Genomic DNA, 20,359 nt, shown 5'->3' with positions numbered 1-20,359 from the left:
TCTTCCTCCCTGCAGCGGAGCGGAGGAGAGCGGAGCTGAAGGTCACAGCTGGAGGAGCGTTAGCAGCCGCAGCCTCCTCCTCGTCATCATCACCTCCATCACCGGTCCTCTGACCGGCAAATGAGACAGGAGGAGCGACAGACGGAGCTGCTGCAGCATCCCACCTGTCTCACCGCCAGCCCTGCCTGTCTGTCGGACGGACTAGCAGCAGCCTTCGTCCCTCCGCCGTCCCTCCATCATGGGGAACCGGGGGATGGAGGAGCTGATCCCGCTGGTGAACCAGCTGCAGGACGCCTTCTCCTCCATCGGGCTGAACGCCACCCTCGACCTGCCGCAGATCGCGGTGGTGGGCGGGCAGAGCGCCGGGAAGAGCTCGGTGCTGGAGAACTTCGTGGGCAAGTGAGTCCGTCTGTCTCTCTGTCTGTCCGAACCGGGCCCAGTGGACCCGCCCGGCTGGCTGCAGGCCGGCTGACCCGCTGGATAGATGAGCAGCACATTATACGGTTCTCTGTGACGTCACATGATTTAAACGTGTGACCTGATCAGCTGTTTCTGTGTCGATGAATCAGCCAATCATCTGATGATCAATGAATCGATCCTCCGAGATTCTGATCAGGAACATCAGATCCAGTGGATGAGGGACACAGTTGGTTCTGGTCTATCATGTTCCTGTCAGATGGACAAATTAATAGGAACACTGCCTGATGGGACCCCGGAGGACCCGGGTCAGTCCGTATGTGTTCATGTGTGTCCATGTGTCCAGGGGACGTGGGTCTCCTGCAGGAACCCCTTTAAACTGCATCAGTTCTTCCTGTCTGTGAAAACATGAAGAACTTTGAGATTTTCTTCTTCTGAAAACACAAACACATTTTAAAAACCAGTAAATGCAACTGTAACCAGAAACAAAGAGAACCCGGAGTTGAACCCCATAGGTCATTACAGACTCTGATGTTCCTGTCTGTCAGAACTTTGATCATGTCTGGTCGTCTGTGGTCTGCAGGTGTTACAGGTGTTTCAGGTGTTACAGGTGTTTCAGGTGTTTCAGTGTCTCAGTGTTTCAGGTGTTTCAGTGTTTCAGTGTTTCAGGTGTTTCGGTGTTTCAGTGTCTCAGTGTTTCAGGTGTCTCAGTGTTTCAGGTGTCTCAGGTGTCTCAGGTGTTTCAGTGTCTCAGTGTTTCAGGTGTTTCAGGTGTCTCAGTGTCTCAGTGTTTCAGTGTTTCAGTGTCTCAGTGTTTCAGTGTTTCAGGTGTCTCAGTGTTTCAGGTGTCTCAGGTGTCTCAGGTGTTTCAGGTGTCTCAGGTGTCTCAGGTGTTTCAGTGTCTCAGTGTTTCAGGTGTTTCAGGTGTTTCAGTGTCTCAGTGTTTCAGTGTTTCAGTGTCTCAGTGTTTCAGTGTTTCAGGTGTCTCAGTGTTTCAGGTGTCTCAGGTGTCTCAGGTGTTTCAGTGTCTCAGTGTTTCAGGTGTTTCAGGTGTTTCAGTGTCTCAGTGTTTCAGTGTTTCAGTGTCTCAGTGTTTCAGTGTTTCAGGTGTCTCAGTGTTTCAGGTGTCTCAGGTGTCTCAGGTGTTTCAGATGTTTCAGTGTCTCAGTGTTTCAGGTGTTTCAGTGTTTCAGTGTCTCAGTGTTTCAGGTGTTTCAGTGTTTCAGTGTCTCGGTGTTTCAGTCTTTCAGGCGTTTCAGGTGTCTCAGTGTTTCAGGTGTTTCAGTCTTTCAGGCGTTTCAGGTGTCTCAGTGTTTCAGGTGTTTCAGCGTTTCAGGTGTCTCAGTGTTTCAGTGTTTCAGTGTTTCAGGTGTTTCAGGTGTCTCAGTGTCTCAGTGTTTCAGGTGTCTCAGGTGTTTCAGGTGTCTCAGGTGTTTCAGGTGTTTCAGTGTTTCAGTGTTTCAGGTGTTTCAGGTGTCTCAGTGTCTCAGTGTTTCAGGTGTCTCAGGTGTTTCAGGTGTCTCAGGTGTTTCAGTGTCTCAGTGTTTCAGGTGTTTCAGTGTCTCAGTGTCTCAGTGTTTCAGTGTTTCAGTGTTTCAGGATTCGTACCTGCATCCATGACTAGTCTAAAGTGACCCCAGCAGCAGCAGAGCTCTTTACAGACGTGTCACTCTGATTCGTATTTATTATTCTGTTGCACATCATGTTACTATGGTTACTGAAGCACTGAAGTGAGCAGTATTTACTGATGAAGACCACTGCTGGGAGGAAGGGGAGGAGGAGGAAGAGGTGAAGCCTCTGTCTCTGAGGTCTGTAGTTCGAGTCCTGCCGGAAGCCGACACGTGATTGGCTGAATATTTTTATCTTCACCCTGAGGAAGAGGAGGGTCTGTATGCCTGCTCTCATTGGTCCCTAGCGGTCACATGACTCGGCAGGGTTTTGGTCATCGCATGACAATAACAGCGTGGTGTGTGTGTGTCTGTGTCTGTGTGTGTGTGTGTGTGTGTGTGTGTGTGTGTGTGTGTGTGTGTGTGTGTGTGTGTGTGTGTGTGTGTGTGTGTGTGTGTGTGTGTGTCTGACTCTGCCACTACTCTCTCACACATATACTCACTGGATGTCGTGATGCTGCTCCTCCTTGAGCTGCAGTCTCTCTGAAGGATTCACATCACAATGAATATCATATAATATTACGTCATATCATTGGAAGAGCCACAAGTGTATTATATTAGTTCATTTAAATTTCGGGAATATTAATAATTTAATTTCGGAATTATGCTCATGGAACTAAGATATGTAAAATATATTGAAAGACATTTATGTTAGTGATTGACGCTCCCTTTCTTGTGATTTAATGACGTCATGACGGCAGCAGGTGCCACACAGAGAGCTGCATATCGTTCTACCGTGGGACAGTTTATTATTTGTGTTTTCATGCTTTGCTGCATAAAATAAAGATAAAAGGAAAATAATTCAAAGATGTGTCGTTCACACAAGAAAAGGAAGTTAGTCAGTCTCCAGCTCATTAGCAATATCATATCATGTCATGTAATATATAATATCATATATCATAATATCATATCATGTAATATCAATATGTAATATCATATATCATATAATGTCATGTAATATCATATCATGTAATATCATCACGTAATAGCATATATCATGTAATATCATAATATGTAATATATCATATAATATGTAATATCATATATCATGTAATATATCATATAATATCATGTAATATATCATATAATATCATGTAATATCATGTAATATATAATATCATATATCATGTAATATCATAATATAATTTAATATCATAATATCAAATATTATGTAATATAATATCAAATATTATGTAATATAATATCAAATATTATCATGTAATATCATATATGTCATGTAATATCATATCATTTAATATAATATCAAATATTATGTAATATAATTCAAATATTATCATGTAATATAATATCGTAATATGTAATATCATAACATGTAATATATCATGTAAAATATCATATCATGTAATATCATAATATCATTTAATATATCAAATATTATGTAATATAGTATCAAATATTATCATGTAATATAATATCGTAATATCATGCAATATCATAGCATGTAATATCATATATCATGTAATATATCATATATCATTTAAAATATCATATATCATGTAATATAATATCATGTAATATATATCATGTAATATCATATAATTTAACATCATAATATCAAATATTATGTAATATAATGTCAAATATTATGTAATATAATATCAAATATCATGTAATAAAATATTGTAATATCATACTATCATGTAATATATCATTTAATATAATATCAAATATGTAATATAATATCATAATATCATGTAATATCATACTATCATGTAATATCATATCATTTAATATAATATCAAATATGTAATATAATATCATAATATCATGTAATATCATGATATCACGTAATATCATATCATTTAATATCATAATATCAAATATGTAATATAATATCAAATATTATCATGTAATATCATGTCATGTAATATCATATGTAATATATATCATATATGTAATGTCATATATCATGTAATATCATATAATATCATGTAATATCATATATCATGTAATATCATATCATTTAATATCATAATATAAAATATTATGTAATACAATATCAAATATTATAATGTAATATCATAATATCATGTAATATCATATATCATGTAATATATAATATCATGTAATATCATATAATATCATGTAATATCATGTAATATATCATATAATATATAATATCATGTAATATCATAATATCATGTAATATCATCAAATATTATAATGTAATATCATAATATCATGTAATATCATATGTCATGTAATATATAATATCATGTAATATCATATCATATAATATCATGTAATATCATCAAATATTATCATGTAATATCATGTAATGTCATCAAATATTATCATGTAATATCACAATATAATGTAATATATCATATAATATATAATATCATGTAGTATCATAATATCATGTAATATCATCAAATATTATCTTGTAATATCACAATATAATGTAATATATAATATCATGTAATATCATGTAATATCATAATATCATGTAATATCATATAATATCATGTAATATCATATATCATGTAATATATCATTTAATATCATAATATAAAATATTACATATATTATGATATATGTAATATCATATCATTTAATATCATAATATCAAATATGTAATATAATATCAAATATTATCATGTCATATCATGTAATATAGTATCATGTAATATCATATATCATATATGTAATATCATATATCATGTAATATCATATAATATCATGTAATATCATATATCATGTAATATATCATTTAATATCATAATATAAAATATTATGTAATATATCAAATATTATCATGTAATATCATATATCATGTAATATATCATTTAATATCATAATATAAAATATTATGTAATATATCAAATATTATCATGTAATATCATATAATATCATGTAATATCATATATCATGTAATATATCATTTAATATCATAATATAAAATATTATGTAATATATCAAATATTATCATGTAATATCATATATCATGTCATATAATATCATATAATATCATGTTATATCATAATACCATGTAATATCATATAATATATAATATCATGTAATATATCATATAATATCATAATATCATGTAATATCATAATATCATGTAATATAATCAAATATGATCATGTAATATCACAATATAATGTAATATATCATAATATGTAATATATCATATAATATCATAATATCATGTAATATCATAATATCATGTAATATCATCAAATATGATCATGTAATATCACAATATAATGTAATATATCATAATATATAATATCATGTAATATCATAATATCATAACATGATGCTAACATGTGATGCTAACATGATGCTAATCCCCACCCCCCACCCCTCCCTCCTCCCCACCCCAGAGACTTTCTCCCACGTGGTTCCGGTATCGTCACTCGGCGCCCCCTGGTGCTGCAGCTCATCAACTGTCCAACAGGTGAGACTCACATACCATATAATATCATATATGTAATATCATAATATCATGTTAACATGTTGATCTGAGCAGGTATTGATCATATATTGATCATGTGATATATTGATCATGGATTGATCATGGATTGATCAGAGTATGCAGAGTTCCTGCACTGTAAAGGGAAGAAGTTCATCGACTTTGATGAAGTTCGTCAGGAGATTGAAGCTGAAACGGATCGAGTGACGGGTCAGAACAAAGGAATCAGTCCAGTTCCCATCAACCTACGAGTGTACTCACCCAACGGTAACACACACACACACACACACACACACACACACACACACACACACACACACACACACACACACACACACACACACACACACACACACACACACACACTGTGACGACCCGCTGACCCCCCCTCTCCTCAGTCCTGAACCTGACCCTAGTCGACCTCCCCGGGATGACGAAGGTTCCGGTCGGCGACCAGCCGGCCGACATCGAGCAGCAGATCAGAGAGATGCTGATGCAGTTCGTCACCAAGGACAACTGCCTCCTATTGGCTGTTTCTCCGGCCAACTCTGACCTCGCCAACTCCGACGCCCTGAAGATTGCCAAGGAGGTCGACCCGCAAGGTATGAGTCCTCCACCCGCATCTGAAACACCTCCACCCGCATCTGAAACACCTCCACCCACATCTGAAACACCTCCACCTCCATCTGAAACACCTCCACCCGCATCTGAAACACCTCCACCCACATCTGAAACACCTCCACCTCTATCTGAAACACCTCCACCCGCATCTGAAACACCTCCACCTCCATCTGAAACACCTTCACCCGCATCTGAAACACCTCCACTTCCATCTGAAACACCTCCACCCGCATCTGAAACACCTCCACCTCCATCTGAAACACCACCACCTCCATCTGAAACACCTCCACCCGCATCTGAAACACCTCCACCCGCATCTGAAACACCTCCACCTCCATCTGAAACACCTCCACCCGCGTCCTCCTCCAGGTCTAAGGACCATCGGTGTGATTACCAAACTGGACCTGATGGATGAAGGAACTGACGCCAGAGACATCCTGGAGAACAAACTGCTGCCGCTGCGCAGAGGTACACATGATGACATCAGACAGAATCCTGACACCTGATTGGCTGTCACCTGATTGTTATATGTTAAATGTGTCAGGTTACATCGGGGTGGTGAATCGCAGTCAGAAAGACATCGACGGGAAGAAAGACATCACGGCGGCTCTCCAAGCTGAGAGGAAGTTCTTCCTGTCGCACCAGGGGTACCGTCACCTGGCCGACCGCATGGGCACCGCCTACCTGCAGAAAACCCTCAACCAGGTGAGTCCTGCTGTCTGTCTGTCTCTTTCTGTCTCATGTCTTCAGCACACAGCTGTGATGGTAGCTTAGCTTAGCATAAACACTGGGGGCGGGTGGAAACTACTAGCCGGGCTCTGTCAGTTCCCGAAGGTGTTCAGAGTTCCCGACCCCCTGCTCCCTCTGTAACCATAGTAACGGCATCTGTCGGTTTCCCCTAGCAACTGACCAACCACATCCGGGACACGTTGCCGGGGTTACGCAGCAAACTACAGAGCCAGCTGTTGTCCATCGAGAAGGAGGTGGAGGAGTACAAGAACTTCAGACCCGATGACCCGAGTCGCAAAACCAAGGCCCTGCTGCAGTCAGTACACACACACACACACACACACACACACACACACACACACACACACACACACACACACACACACACACACACACACACACACACACACACACAGACAGACAGAGTGTGTGTGTGTGTGTGTGTGTGTGTGTGTGTGTGTGTGTGTCAGGATGGTGCAGCAGTTTGCGGTGGACTTTGAGAAGCGGATCGAAGGATCAGGTGATCAGGTCGACACCTACGAGCTGTCAGGAGGAGCGAAGATCAATCGAATCTTCCATGAGCGTTTCCCCTTTGAGCTGGTCAAGGTACAGATCTCACCTGTGTGACATCTTTAGATCCTGAGTGACATCATGATGATCACCTGAGTAAAGTGTTTTACCGATTGTGCAGCTGGAGGGCGACGAGAAGACTCTTCGTAAGGAGATTAGCTACGCCATCAAGAACATCCACGGGATCAGGTGAGTTTACAACCGTGGTCTCACCTGTCACCATCCGTCCCCACCCGTCCCCACCTGTCCTCACCTGTTCTCACCTGTCCCCACCTGGTTCAACCTGTTCTCACCTGTCCCCAGCTGTCCTCACCTGTCCCCACCTGTTCTCACCTGTCCTCACCTGTTCTCACCTGTTCTCACCTGTCCCCATCTGTCCTCACCTGTCCCCACCTACCCTCACTTGTCCCCACCTGGTTCAACCTGTCTCCAGCTGTCCTCACCTGTCCCCAGCTGTCCTCACCTGTCCCCACCTGTCCTCACCTGTTCTCACCTGTTCCCACTTGTCCTCATCTGTCCTCACCTGGTTCAACCTGTTCTCACCTGTCCCCACCTGTCCTCACCTGTCCCCACCTGTTCTCACCTCTCCTCACGCGTCCTCACCCATTCTCACCTGTCCTCACCTGGTTCAACCTGTCCTCACCTGTCCCCACCTGCCCTCTCCTGTTCTCGCCTGTCCCCACCTGTCCTCACCTGGTTCAACCTGTTCTCACCTGTTCTCACCTGTCCCCACCTGTCCTCACCTGTCCCCACCTACCCTCACCTGTCCCCACCTGGTTCAACCTGTCTCCAGCTGTCCTCACCTGTCCCCACCTGTCCTCACCTGTTCTCACCTGTTCCTACTTGTCCTCATCTGTCCTCACCTGGTTCAACCTGTTCTCACCTGTTCTCACCTGTCCTCAGGACGGGTCTGTTCACTCCTGACATGGCTTTCGAGACGATCACGAAGCGTCAGATCGCTCAGATCAAAGAACCGTGTCAGAAATGTGTTGACATGGTGATCAATGAGCTCGTCAATACTGTGAGGCAGTGTACTCAGAAGGTACTGCAAGTTACTCCCACTAATACTACACAGTACTGCAATCAGTAGTATTGATCTGTAATCAGTAGTACTGAAACAACAATATTTACTGTCTGGTCTGCGTTTGACCTCTGACCTCTCTGTTTCTCCTGCTTCCTGTCTGCAGCTGGCTCAGTATCCGATGCTCAGAGAGGAAATGGAGAGAATCGTCACTCAGCACATCAGAGACCGAGAGAGTCGCACCAAAACTCAGGTGTGTTACATCAGAACTGTCACAACACCCGTCATCTCAGGAAGTATCTCAGGAGAAGGAGAAGTATCTCAGGAAGTATCACAGGAAGTATCTCAGGGAGTATCTCAGGAAGTATCGCAGGAAGTATCTTAGGAAGTATCACAGGAAGTATCTCAGGAAGTATCTCAGGAAGTATCTCAGGAAGTATCACAGGAAGTATCTCAGGAAGTATCTCAGGGAGTATCTCAGGAAGTATCGCAGGAAGTATCTTAGGAAGTATCACAGGAAGTATCTCAGGAAGTATCTCGGAGTATCTCAGGAAGTAATCTTAGGAAGTATCACAGGAAGTATCTCAGGAAGTATCACAGGAAGTATCTCAGGAAGGCTTCAGGTTGATGTCGTGAGTTAAATCTCATGTAATTATGAATGTAACCGTTAGTTTTTATTGGCTCTCATGAATGACACAATTAAAATTTTCAAACACTCAAAACATGGAAAAGAATCAACAAAACTGTGACAGTTCATTATCCTGAAGAACACAGTGACCATCTGTCTGTCTGTCTCTGTCTGTCTGTCTATCTATCTGTCTCCGCCTGTCTGTCTGTCCAGGTGATGTTGCTGATTGACATTGAGTTGGCCTACATGAACACAAACCATGAAGATTTTATCGGCTTTGCAAAGTAAGAAAGTTTCAGCTCACTCACTACACAAGTACACAACAAATACACAACAAATACACAAGTACACAACAAGTACACAACAAATACACAACAAGTACACAACAAATACACAACAAATACACAAGTACACAACAAGTACATAATAAGTACAAAATACACAAGTACACAACAAATCAGACACTGACCTGTGTGTGTGTGTGTGTGTGTGTGTGTGTGTGTGTGTGTGCTAGTGCGCAGCAGAAGAGCAGTCAGATGAACAAGAAGAAGGCGGCAGGAAACCAGGTGAGTCCCTGCAGGTAACAAAGGACCAACTCATTCATATGTTTCTCTCTTTTCTTCTCACTCTGTCTCTCCATCCCTCTCTATGCCTCTGTTGCCGTGGCAACCAGGATGAAATCATGGTAAGTGTGTGTTTGCTTGTGTTACTGACGTTGTGGGGACGTACCTAAGGTTAGGTTCAGGTTGGGTTTAGGTTAGGTTCAGGTTAGGTTTAGGTTAGATTAGGTTAGGTTCAGGTTAGGTTTGGGTTAGGTTAGGTTAGGCTTAGGTTTGGGTTAGGTTAGGTTCAGGTTGGGTTAGGTTCAGGTTAGATTCAGTCTAATATTAACACTGTGATGTAACTTTACAACTGGACGAACACTGTTGTTATTAGTGATGGATCAATAATTAATCACAGGGATTGATGACATCATCATTAACCAGGTGTTTCTCTGATGTAATGACTCGTCCAGGTGATCCGTAAAGGCTGGCTCACCATCAACAACATTAGCATCATGAAGGGCGGAGCCAAAGAGTACTGGTTCGTCCTGACGGCTGAGACCCTGTCCTGGTACAAAGACGACGAGGTAACACACACACACGGAAACACGCACACAGAAGCACAGACATGGAAACAAACACGGAAACACACAACTCCATATAAAGTCCTGAAATCTGAACAAATACATCTGTCCTGGTTCAGCAGAGAGCAGAGACTTTTGTTGAGAAGACAGAGACATTAACGATGTGTGTTGCCGTTGTTGTCGTTGTTGATGTTATTGTCGTTGTTGTCATTGTTGACGGTGTTGTTGATGGCGTTGTTGTTGTTAATGTTGTCGTCGTTGTTGTTGCTGATGACATTGTTGTCGTCGTTGATGTTGTCATTGTTGTCGTTGTTGATGTTGTTGTCATTGCCCCCTGCAGGAGAAGGAGAAGAAGTACATGCTGACAGTGGACAACCTGAAACTGAAAGACATTGAGAAGAGCTTCATGTCCAGCAAACACGTTTTCGCCCTGTTTAACACGGAGCACAGGTCAGAGGTCAATAATAAATACAGGTCAGATGTCAATAATCAATACAGGTCAGAGGTCAATAATGAATATGATCTATGATGTTGCAGGAACGTGTACAAAGACTACCGTCAGCTGGAGTTGGCCAGTGAGTCTCAGGAGGAGGTGGACAGCTGGAAGGCATCTTTCCTACGAGCTGGAGTGTACCCTGAACGCACCGTGGTACTAATCAATACCACTGTTTATTTTCAATTCATACGACATCACAACCACATCATCACCACATCATCACCACATCACAACCACATCATCACCATATCATCACCACATCATCACTATATCACAACCATATCATCACCACATCACCACATTATCACCACATCATCACCATATCATCACCACATCATCACCATATCATCACCACATCACCACATCATCACCATATCATCACCACATCATCACCACATCACCACATCATCACTATATCATCACCACATCATCGCCATATCATTACCACATCATCACCACATCACCACATCATCACCATATCATCACCACATCACCACATCATCACCACATCAAAACCATATCATCACCACATCACCACCACATCATCACCATATCATCACCACATCATCACCACATCAAAACCATATCATCACCACATCACCACCACATCACAACCATATCACCACCACATCACCACATCATCACCATATCATTACCACATCATCACCACATCATCACCACATCATCACCATATCATCACCACATCATCACCACATCACCACATCATCACCATATCATCACCACATCATCACCACATCACCACATCACAACCACATCATCACCACATCATCACCATATCATCACCACATCACCACATCAAAACCATATCATCACCACATCACCACCACATCATCACCATATCATCACCACATCATCACCACATCAAAACCATATCATCACCACATCACCACCACATCACAACCATATCACCACCACATCACCACATCATCACCATATCATCACCACATCACCACATCATCACCACATCATCACCATATCATCACCACATCATCACCACATCACCACATCATCACCATATCATCACCACATCATCACCACATCACCACATCACAACCACATCATCACCACATCATCACCATATCATCACCACATCACCACATCATCACCACATCATCACCACATCATCACCACATCACCACATCACAACCACATCATCACCACATCATTACCATATCATCACCACATCATCACCACATCATCACCACATCATCACCATATCATCACCACATCATCACCACATCATCACCACATCACCACCACATCACCACATCATCACCATATCATCACCACATCATCACCACATCATCACCACATCACCACATCATCACCATATCATCACCACATCATCACCACATCATCACCACATCACCATATCATCACCACATCATCACCACATCACCACCACATCACCACCACATCACCACATCATCACCACATCACCATATCATCACCACATCACCACCATATCACCACATCATCACCATATCATCACCATATCATCACCACATCACCACATCATCACCACATCTTCACCATATCATCACCACATCATCACCACATCACCACCACATCACCACATCATCACCACGTCACCATATCATCACCACATCATCACCATATCATCACCACATCATCACCACATCATCACCACATCATCACCACATCATCACCACATCATCACCACATCATCACATCACAACCACATCATCACCATATCATCACGACATCATCACCACATCATCACCATATCATCACCACATCATCACCACATCATCACCACATCATCACCATATCATCACCACATCATCACCACATCATCACCACATCACCACCACATCACCACATCATCACCATATCATCACCACATCATCACCACATCACCACATCATCACCATATCATCACCACATCATCACCACATCACCACATCATCACCATATCATCACCACATCACAACCATATCATCACCATATCATCACCACATCATCACCACATCACCACCACATCACCACATCATCACCACATCATCACCATATCATCACCACATCATCACCACATCACCACATCATCACCACATCATCACCATATCATCACCACATCATCACCACATCACCACATCATCACCACATCACCACCACATCACCACATCATCACCACCACATCACCACATCACAACCATATCATCACCACATCACAACCATATCATCACCATATCATCACCATATCATCAGCACATCATCACATCATCACCACCACATCACATTATTACTACTTTATTACTACTTTCTTATGACTTAATTAATACTTTATAGTCACTTTATTAATAATGTATTATTACTTTATCAATACTTTATAAGCATTTTATTAATACTTTATTATTACTTTAATAATACTTTATTGATACTTTATAATCACTTCATTAATGACTTTATTAATACTTAATATTTACTTTATTAATGATTACAGTAGTTCCTCAATATGACAGTAATATATTAGTAGTAGTTCTTATTATATATTGTTATTATTATTAATAATGAAATTATTAAAAATGAACTGAAACTTTCTCCTTCCTTTCTGCTCCTGCAGGATAAAGAGAAGGTAAGTTTCTGTGTGTGTGTGTGTGTGTGTGTGTGTGTGTGTGTGTGTGTGTGTGTGTGTGTGTGTGTGTGTGTGTGTGTGTGTGTGTGTGTGTGTGTGTGTGTGTGTGTGTGTGTACTGTGTGTGTGTGTGTTCAGCTGCTGTGTGTGTGTGTGTTTGCAGGTGGAGGTGGAGGAGTCCAGTGGTGATGGACAGATCCACAGTTTGGACCCTCAGCTGGAGCGACAGGTGGAGATCGTCAGGAACCTGGTGGACTCGTACCTGTCAATCATCCACCGCACCGTCAGAGACCTCATCCCCAAAACCATCATGCACCTGATGGTCAACAACGTACGGACACACACACACGGACACACACGGAGACACACACACACACACGCACACACGCACGCACACACACACACACACACACACACACACACACACACACACACACACACACACACACACACACACACACACACACACACACACACACACACACACACACACACACAAATGAAGGTGTTGGTCATGTGACCTCCTCTCTGCTCCTCAGACGAAGGAGTTCATTCACGCCGACCTGCTCGCTCATCTTTACTCCTGTGGAGACCAGAACACCCTGATGGAGGAGTCCCAGGAACAGGTGAGACAGGGGGACAGAGAGACAGACGGGGGACAGGGACAGATCGAGGGACAAGGGAACAGACAGAGGGACAGAGAGACAAACAGGGGGATAGACGGGGGACAAAGAGACAGACAGGGGACAGAGGGACAGGGGGACAGACGGGGGACAAAGAGACAGACAGGTGGACCCAAAGAAATGTTTGTTTCTCTTTCAAACAATTGTGGTTCTTGTTTTTGTTGCTTTAACCGATAAACCTGTCTGTCTGTCTCTCCAGGCCCAGCACCGTGATGAGATGCTCCGGATGTTTCACGCCCTCAGAGAAGGTCTCAACATCATTGGTGACATCAGCACGTCCACCATCACCACGACGATGCCTCCTCCGGTGGACGACTCTTGGCTGCAGGTGACGGGGATGCCGTCAGGACGCAGGTAACCGAGCACCAGGTGAGCCGGCCCCCCCCCCCCCCGACGGTGTAAGACGGGGTCATCGAGTGTCTTCTGGTCTCTGCCGGTCTCTGCAGGTCCCCCATGTCCAGCCCGACCCCCCAGCGCCGTGCCCCCCCTGGTCCTCCTCGTCCAGGTGGTCGCGCTGCTCCCGGTCCGCCGTCGCGTCCCGCCGTGTCTCCTGATCCGGGACCGCCCAATGTGCCATCCCGGCCCAACAGAGCGCCCCCCCCCGGAGTCCCCAGGTACCCCGGGCTTCATGTGTCCGTCACTCTGAGGTCAAAGGTCAAACGGCCCAGAGAGGTCAGGTGACTGAGTGGCGGGTTCAGGTGCAGCCGGTCCTGGACCGGGAACCTGCAGGTCCGAAGACCAATTCAGACCAAAGACCGTCTGATGTGTCCTCACGTCCTCCAACTGGACCGCCGGCCTGGCTCACCTCCAGGTCTCTGGTCTGAGCTGGTCCGGGTCCGAGAGCGGGTTGGAGCAGATCCTGGGTCAAATCTAAGACCCGTTACCTGGACGCTGAAGCAGGTCCCATACCCCATAATATCTCTCACGAAGCTGGTTCAACCAATCAGCTCTGAGAATGCTCACGTTAAAGGGGCGGGGTTTGCAGCTGAACTCTGACATCACTGATTGGTCAGTGGGCGGAGCTTCAACAGAACCTGCTCTGGGGCAGGTTAGGTCTGCAGTTAGACCTGAAGTTACCATGGTAACCGATCCTGCTGATGAGTCCAGACCTCCAGGTCAGCTGACCTGCAGCTGATCGTCAGGTGTGAACGAGGTCCTGTGATGTCACCTGAATGTTTCCAGGTGTTCACATCTGTTTGTTTAGCTTTTATTATTCAGAAAGAACCAGAAGAAGAAGTCAGGTTCTTCTTCGTTGGTGCAGTGATCCACAAACAGCCTGCAGGCATGGAGAAGAAAGAGGCGTCTTTCTTTCTCACCTGCTCCTGTTCATCAGACTCCTCCTCCTCATCAGACTCCTCCTCCTCATCACACTCCTCCTCCTCATCACACTCCTCCTAATCAGACCCCTCCTCCTCATCAGACTCCTCCTCATCATTAGACCCCTCCTCCTCATCAGACTCCTCCTCATCACACTCCTCCTCATTAGACCCCTCCTCCTCATCAGACTCCTCCTCATCACACTCCTCCTCCTCATTAGACTCCTCCTCCTCATCACACTCCTCCTCATCAGACCCGTCCTCCTTATCAGACTCCTCCTCCTCGTCAGATTCTTCCTCCTCATCACACTCCTCCTCCTCATCAGACCCCTCCTCCTCATCAGATCCCTCCTCCTTATCAGACCCTTACTCCTCATCAGACTCCTCCTCCTCAGCAGACTCTTCCTCCTCATCAGACTCTTCCTCCTCATTACACTCCTCCTCCTCATCAGACTCTTCCTCCTCATCAGACTCCTCCTTCTCATCACACTCCTCCTCCTCATCAGACTCTTCCTCCTCATCAGACTCTTCCTTCTCATCATACTCCTCCTCCTCATCAGACTCTTCCTCCTCATCGGACTCCTCCTTATCAGACTCCTCCTCCTCATCAAACTCTTCCTCCTCATCAGACTCTTCCTCCTCATCAGACCCCTCCTCCTTATCAGACCCCTACTCCTCATCAGACTCCTCCTCCTCATCAGACTCTTCCTCCTCATCATACTCCTCCTCCTCATCAGACTGTTCCTCCTCATAAAACTCTTCCTCCTCATCAGACTCGTCTTTCTCATCATACTCCTCCTCCTCATCAGACTCTTCCTCCTCATCACACTCCTCCTCTTCATCAGACTCTTCCTCCTCATCAGAATCCTCCTTCTCATCATACTCCTCCTCCTCATCAGACTGTCTGTCTGTCTGTCTGTCTGTCTATCCCTCTACCTGTCTGGCTCTCTACCCTTCTCTTTACCTGTCTGTCTGTCTGTCTGTCTTCCTGTCTCTCTACCTGTCTACCTCTCTCTGTTTGTGTGATCCTGTTCTAACAATACCTTATAAGGCTACACAGGAAGCTCAGTGTCACAGCAGGTAGCCCCGCCCGTTCCCCCTCATAATGACCATATATGGTTATTCTTTCAGAATCTCTATCAGTGACCAGTGAGGAGTTCACCAATGGTATGTCAGCTGTCTGTGTGACATCACTGTCCATCATCCACTGTGTTTGTGTGAGTGTGTGTGTGTGTGTGTTTGTGTGTGTGCGTGTATTTGTGTGTGTGTGTGTGTGTGTGTGTGTGTGTGTGTGTGTGTGTGTGTGTGTGTGTGTGTGTCTCTCATCGTCCAATCAAATCACTCTCCTCACCATGTGACCCCGCCCACCCCCTCTGCATCATAGTAATCCATGTAATTGGCAGCTCCATCGACCTGTAATTGACTGTCAGTCTCTCTGTTTGTGTCTCTGTTGTTTTTGTGTTGTTGTTTGTCTCCAGTCTGAGGGCTCCTGCATCTCCATCCCGATCCTCCAGAACAGCCTCTGACTCCGCCCTCTGACTCCGCCCTCTTACTCCGCCCTCTTACTCCGCCCTCTGACACACAGAAAGCACACCGATCACATAGAATTAGATTTAGTCTGGTTCCCAAAGGTTCCACGTGTGGTTCTGGAGGACAAACACACTTTATTCTCTCCTTTTTACTGGTTCTAACTAGTTCCAGCTTGTTAATACTGTTTCAGTGGATGCCCAGCCGGTTCCAGCTGGTTCTAACCAGTTTTGGATGGTTCCAGTGGTTCCTACACATTTAAACTTATTCAACTGGTTTGAACAGACACGTGCTGGTTCTCCAGGTTCCTGCTGGTTCTAACTTGTTTCAACTACTGGTCCGAAAGTTCCTTCTGTTTTCAATAGGTTCCATCAAGTTCTGTTGGTTTCAGCTGGTTTCAAGAAGGTCCTCCACATTTGAACTTGTTCAACTGGTTTGAATGGGTTCCTGGTGTGTTCCAGCTGGTTTAACTGGATCTCACTGGTTCTAACTGGTAGCAACTGGTTCTAACTGGTTCTAACTGGTACCTACTGTTTATAACTGCTACCTACTGGTACCAACTGATTCTAACTGGTTCTAACTGGTACTTACTGGTTCTAACTGGTACCTCCCGGTTCTAACTGGTCCCATCCATTTTGTCCTGACTGTTCCTACAGAGTATTGTAGATGATGTGACGTTTGACCCCTGAAGCCTTCCTTCTGCCTGCCCCGCTGATTCACTCTTCTCTTTTCTCTTCCTGTTTGGTTCCTGTGGTTCTTGCCAGTCGTCCCAGTAAAGGTAGCCCCGCCCACGGAGAGAGCCCCCAGTCTTCTATGGAGGGTTGACCCCCCTGCTGTGTTCCTGTCACATTAATATTCATCATCAGCACATTACTGCAATACTCAGTGTATGAACTTGTCTGTCTGCTGCTGGGAGGTGAGACAGGTCTTGTCGAGCGCTCCACAGATATGTGTGAAGAGCAGATGTCTCACTCGGCTCCATATTACCTGGTCGGTCCGACACCTGCCAGCTTTCGTCCTCAGTTCTGGAGTTTTATTTTCAGTTTCTGCTTTTCTCTCCTGTAAAGCTCAGCGTTTCTTTACAGTGTAAAGTTTATCGTTCAACTTGTCTATTTATTGATCTACTTATTGATTTATTTATGATCTACTGTTAGCTTAAAACCAGTGTTCTACTGTTCTACAAATGTTCTGTTCTGTGGACATCAGTCTGCTCCATCTCAAAGCTGCCCTCTGGTTCCAACTGGTTCCATCTGGTTCCAACTGGCTCCATTTGGTTCCAACTCGTTCCATCTGGTTCCAATTGGCTCCAACTCTCCAATCAGTGCAAGTTGTTCTGTCTTGTTCCAACCAGTGCCAACTGATACAAGCTGGTTCTAACCGGTTCCAACTGGTTCCTTCTGATTTATCCTGGTTCCAGCTTGTTCCAATGGGTTCCAATGGGTTCCAACTGGTTCTAACCAGTTCCAACTGGTTCCAACAGGTTCCAACTCTCCAACCAGTGCAAGTTGTTCTATCTTGTTCCAACCGGTGCCAACTGATACCAGCTGGTTCTAACTGGTTTCAGTTTGTTCCAGTTGGTCCATCTGGTTCCGACCTTCTATGTTTGGTTTCAACCAGAACAACTTGTTCTGTCCTGTTCAAATTGGTTCTGACTAACTGGTACCACCTGGTTCTAAAGGGTTCCAGTTGAATACTCAGTAGTTCTAACTCCCTCCCACTGGTTCCATTTGGTTCTGATTGGATCTTAGGGGTTCCAAACCACATCTGTTCTCCCAGTGTTTCCCATCAGAGTTCCTCCAAGAAGGAGGGCGTCATCAGGACCTGAGAATCCGGTTTGTTAAGTTGTAGTTTGAGTTTGTAGATGTCTGGATGTGTTCTGACCTGGGACTGTTTCCTAACCGTTGGTGCGGTTCCTGGAGGGAGGACGGACCCGGCGCTGCAGCGGTCCGTTCGGATCTCTGCTGCAGGTTGAAGAGGTTCATGTGTGTCTCTGCTGTCTGTCCTCCGGTGTTGTATTTGCTGTTCGTGTTGTGGTTCTGTACAATTAGTTCAGGTTCTGAGCTGCGTTCAGCGGCACCGCTGTTAGCGGAGCGTTAGCAGGACGTGCCCGTATCCGTGACGATGTGTCCTGTGTTCACATTAGTGGCAGCATGCTCTGGTTCTCGTGGTGTTTAGTATTGTTGCACGTGGCTCTGCAGCAGCGTGCTGAACGCAGCGCGGCCGCCGTGTTTACCGAGATATTACCGAGATTATAATGTACCTGTTTTTGTGAGGAGCAAATTTACAGATCCACATATTCTACTGAAATATGCAGCAGCCCACACAGTAGTGTGTGTGTGTGTGTGTGTGTGTGTGTGTGTGTGTGTGTGTGTGTGTGTGTGTGTGTGTGTGTGTGTGTGTGTGTGTGTGTGTGTGTGTGTGTGTGTGTGTGTGTGTGTGTGTGTGTGTGTGTGTGTGTGTGTGAGAGTAGCTTTGTTGTGTATCTTAGTGTCATGTGATCAGGGCCAACAGTGTTGACATGAAATAAAATTTGTGTGAATGAATATGAGTGTCGACTCTTCTTCAAGTCAAACTGAACTAAATTAAATTAAACTAAATTAAATTAAATTAGACTAAACTACATTAATCAAAACTAAATTTGACTAATCTAAGCCAATCTAAATTTAACTAAACTAATTTAATCTAAATCAAATGACTAAACCAAATTATAATAAAATTAAACAAAATTAATCTAAACTAAATGAAACTAAACAAAATTAATCTCAACTAAATGAAACTAAACTAAATTAATCTCAACTAAATTAAATTCAACTAAATTAATATCAACTAAATTGAACTAAACTAAACTCATTCACTAACTCATTGACCTTTAACCAAGTTAACTTCTCGGTTACTTACTCGTTAACAGATCCACTTCTCTACCAACTCTGGGGAACTCTCATCTAATCAAAAACTATTTATTGAGGAACTCTTTAACTACATCTGTCACTCATTAACTAACCCACGAACTCATCTCTTTCTTCAACTAACCCATGAACTAACTAACCTCTAACCCATTCAGTAACTAGTTTCCGTAGTAACTCTTCAGTTAGTCATCGACCACCGATCAGGCAGTGAATCTAGTTCACTCATGAATTTATTATTTCATTTTATTATATTTAATCTGTCCACAATTTTAACTGGACCGCTCCTGGACAACATGCTCCGACCATCAGAACCATCAGGACCATCAGAACCATCATCAGGACCATCAGGACCATCAGCACCATCAGAACCATCATCAGCACCATTATCAGCACCATCAGAACCATCATCAGGACCATCAGCACCATCAGAACCATCATCAGCACCATCAGGACCATCAGCACCATCAGAACCATCATCAGGACCATCAGAACCATCATCAGCACCATCAGAACCATCATCAGCACCATCAGGACCTTATCTATCTATCTATCTATCTATCTATCTATCTATCTATCTATCTATCTATCTATCTA

At 43.7% G+C, this 20,359-nt stretch overlaps 1 protein-coding gene and 1 long non-coding RNA gene across 2 annotated transcripts; both read left to right on the top strand.

Annotated features, from left to right (window-relative positions):
• The first annotated feature begins 5 nt into the window (after positions 1 to 5).
• On the top strand, positions 6 to 19,402 carry dnm1b (dynamin 1b). The gene is made up of 24 exons (XM_069724981.1): positions 6 to 399; positions 5,438 to 5,511; positions 5,644 to 5,793; positions 5,925 to 6,128; positions 6,517 to 6,615; positions 6,692 to 6,852; positions 7,050 to 7,192; positions 7,347 to 7,482; positions 7,568 to 7,635; positions 8,350 to 8,488; positions 8,634 to 8,720; positions 9,309 to 9,379; positions 9,610 to 9,661; positions 9,769 to 9,780; positions 10,111 to 10,224; positions 10,562 to 10,671; positions 10,759 to 10,870; positions 13,323 to 13,334; positions 13,497 to 13,664; positions 13,873 to 13,959; positions 14,216 to 14,370; positions 14,463 to 14,630; positions 17,624 to 19,233; positions 19,330 to 19,402. Exons 1-23 carry the CDS (start codon positions 239 to 241, stop codon positions 17,682 to 17,684), a joined length of 2,544 nt encoding a protein of 847 aa, XP_069581082.1. The 5' UTR covers positions 6 to 238; the 3' UTR covers positions 17,685 to 19,233; positions 19,330 to 19,402.
• LOC138636766 (uncharacterized) lies at positions 424 to 2,480 on the top strand. Its single transcript, XR_011312327.1, has 5 exons — positions 424 to 1,077; positions 1,272 to 1,307; positions 1,383 to 1,475; positions 1,551 to 1,609; positions 1,821 to 2,480. It is a non-coding gene; the product is annotated as an uncharacterized lncRNA (long non-coding RNA).
• Positions 19,403 to 20,359: the final 957 nt, after the last annotated feature.

This window comes from Brachyistius frenatus, unplaced genomic scaffold (assembly GCF_029030835.1).
Source record: "Brachyistius frenatus isolate BFR_SWC_R1_liver_20210118 unplaced genomic scaffold, ASM2903083v1 Contig_403, whole genome shotgun sequence".
NCBI classification, from domain to species: Eukaryota; Metazoa; Chordata; class Actinopteri; family Embiotocidae; genus Brachyistius; species Brachyistius frenatus.
Note: the sequence above shows the minus strand (reverse complement) of the source record. Positions and strands in the feature narration are given on the sequence as shown.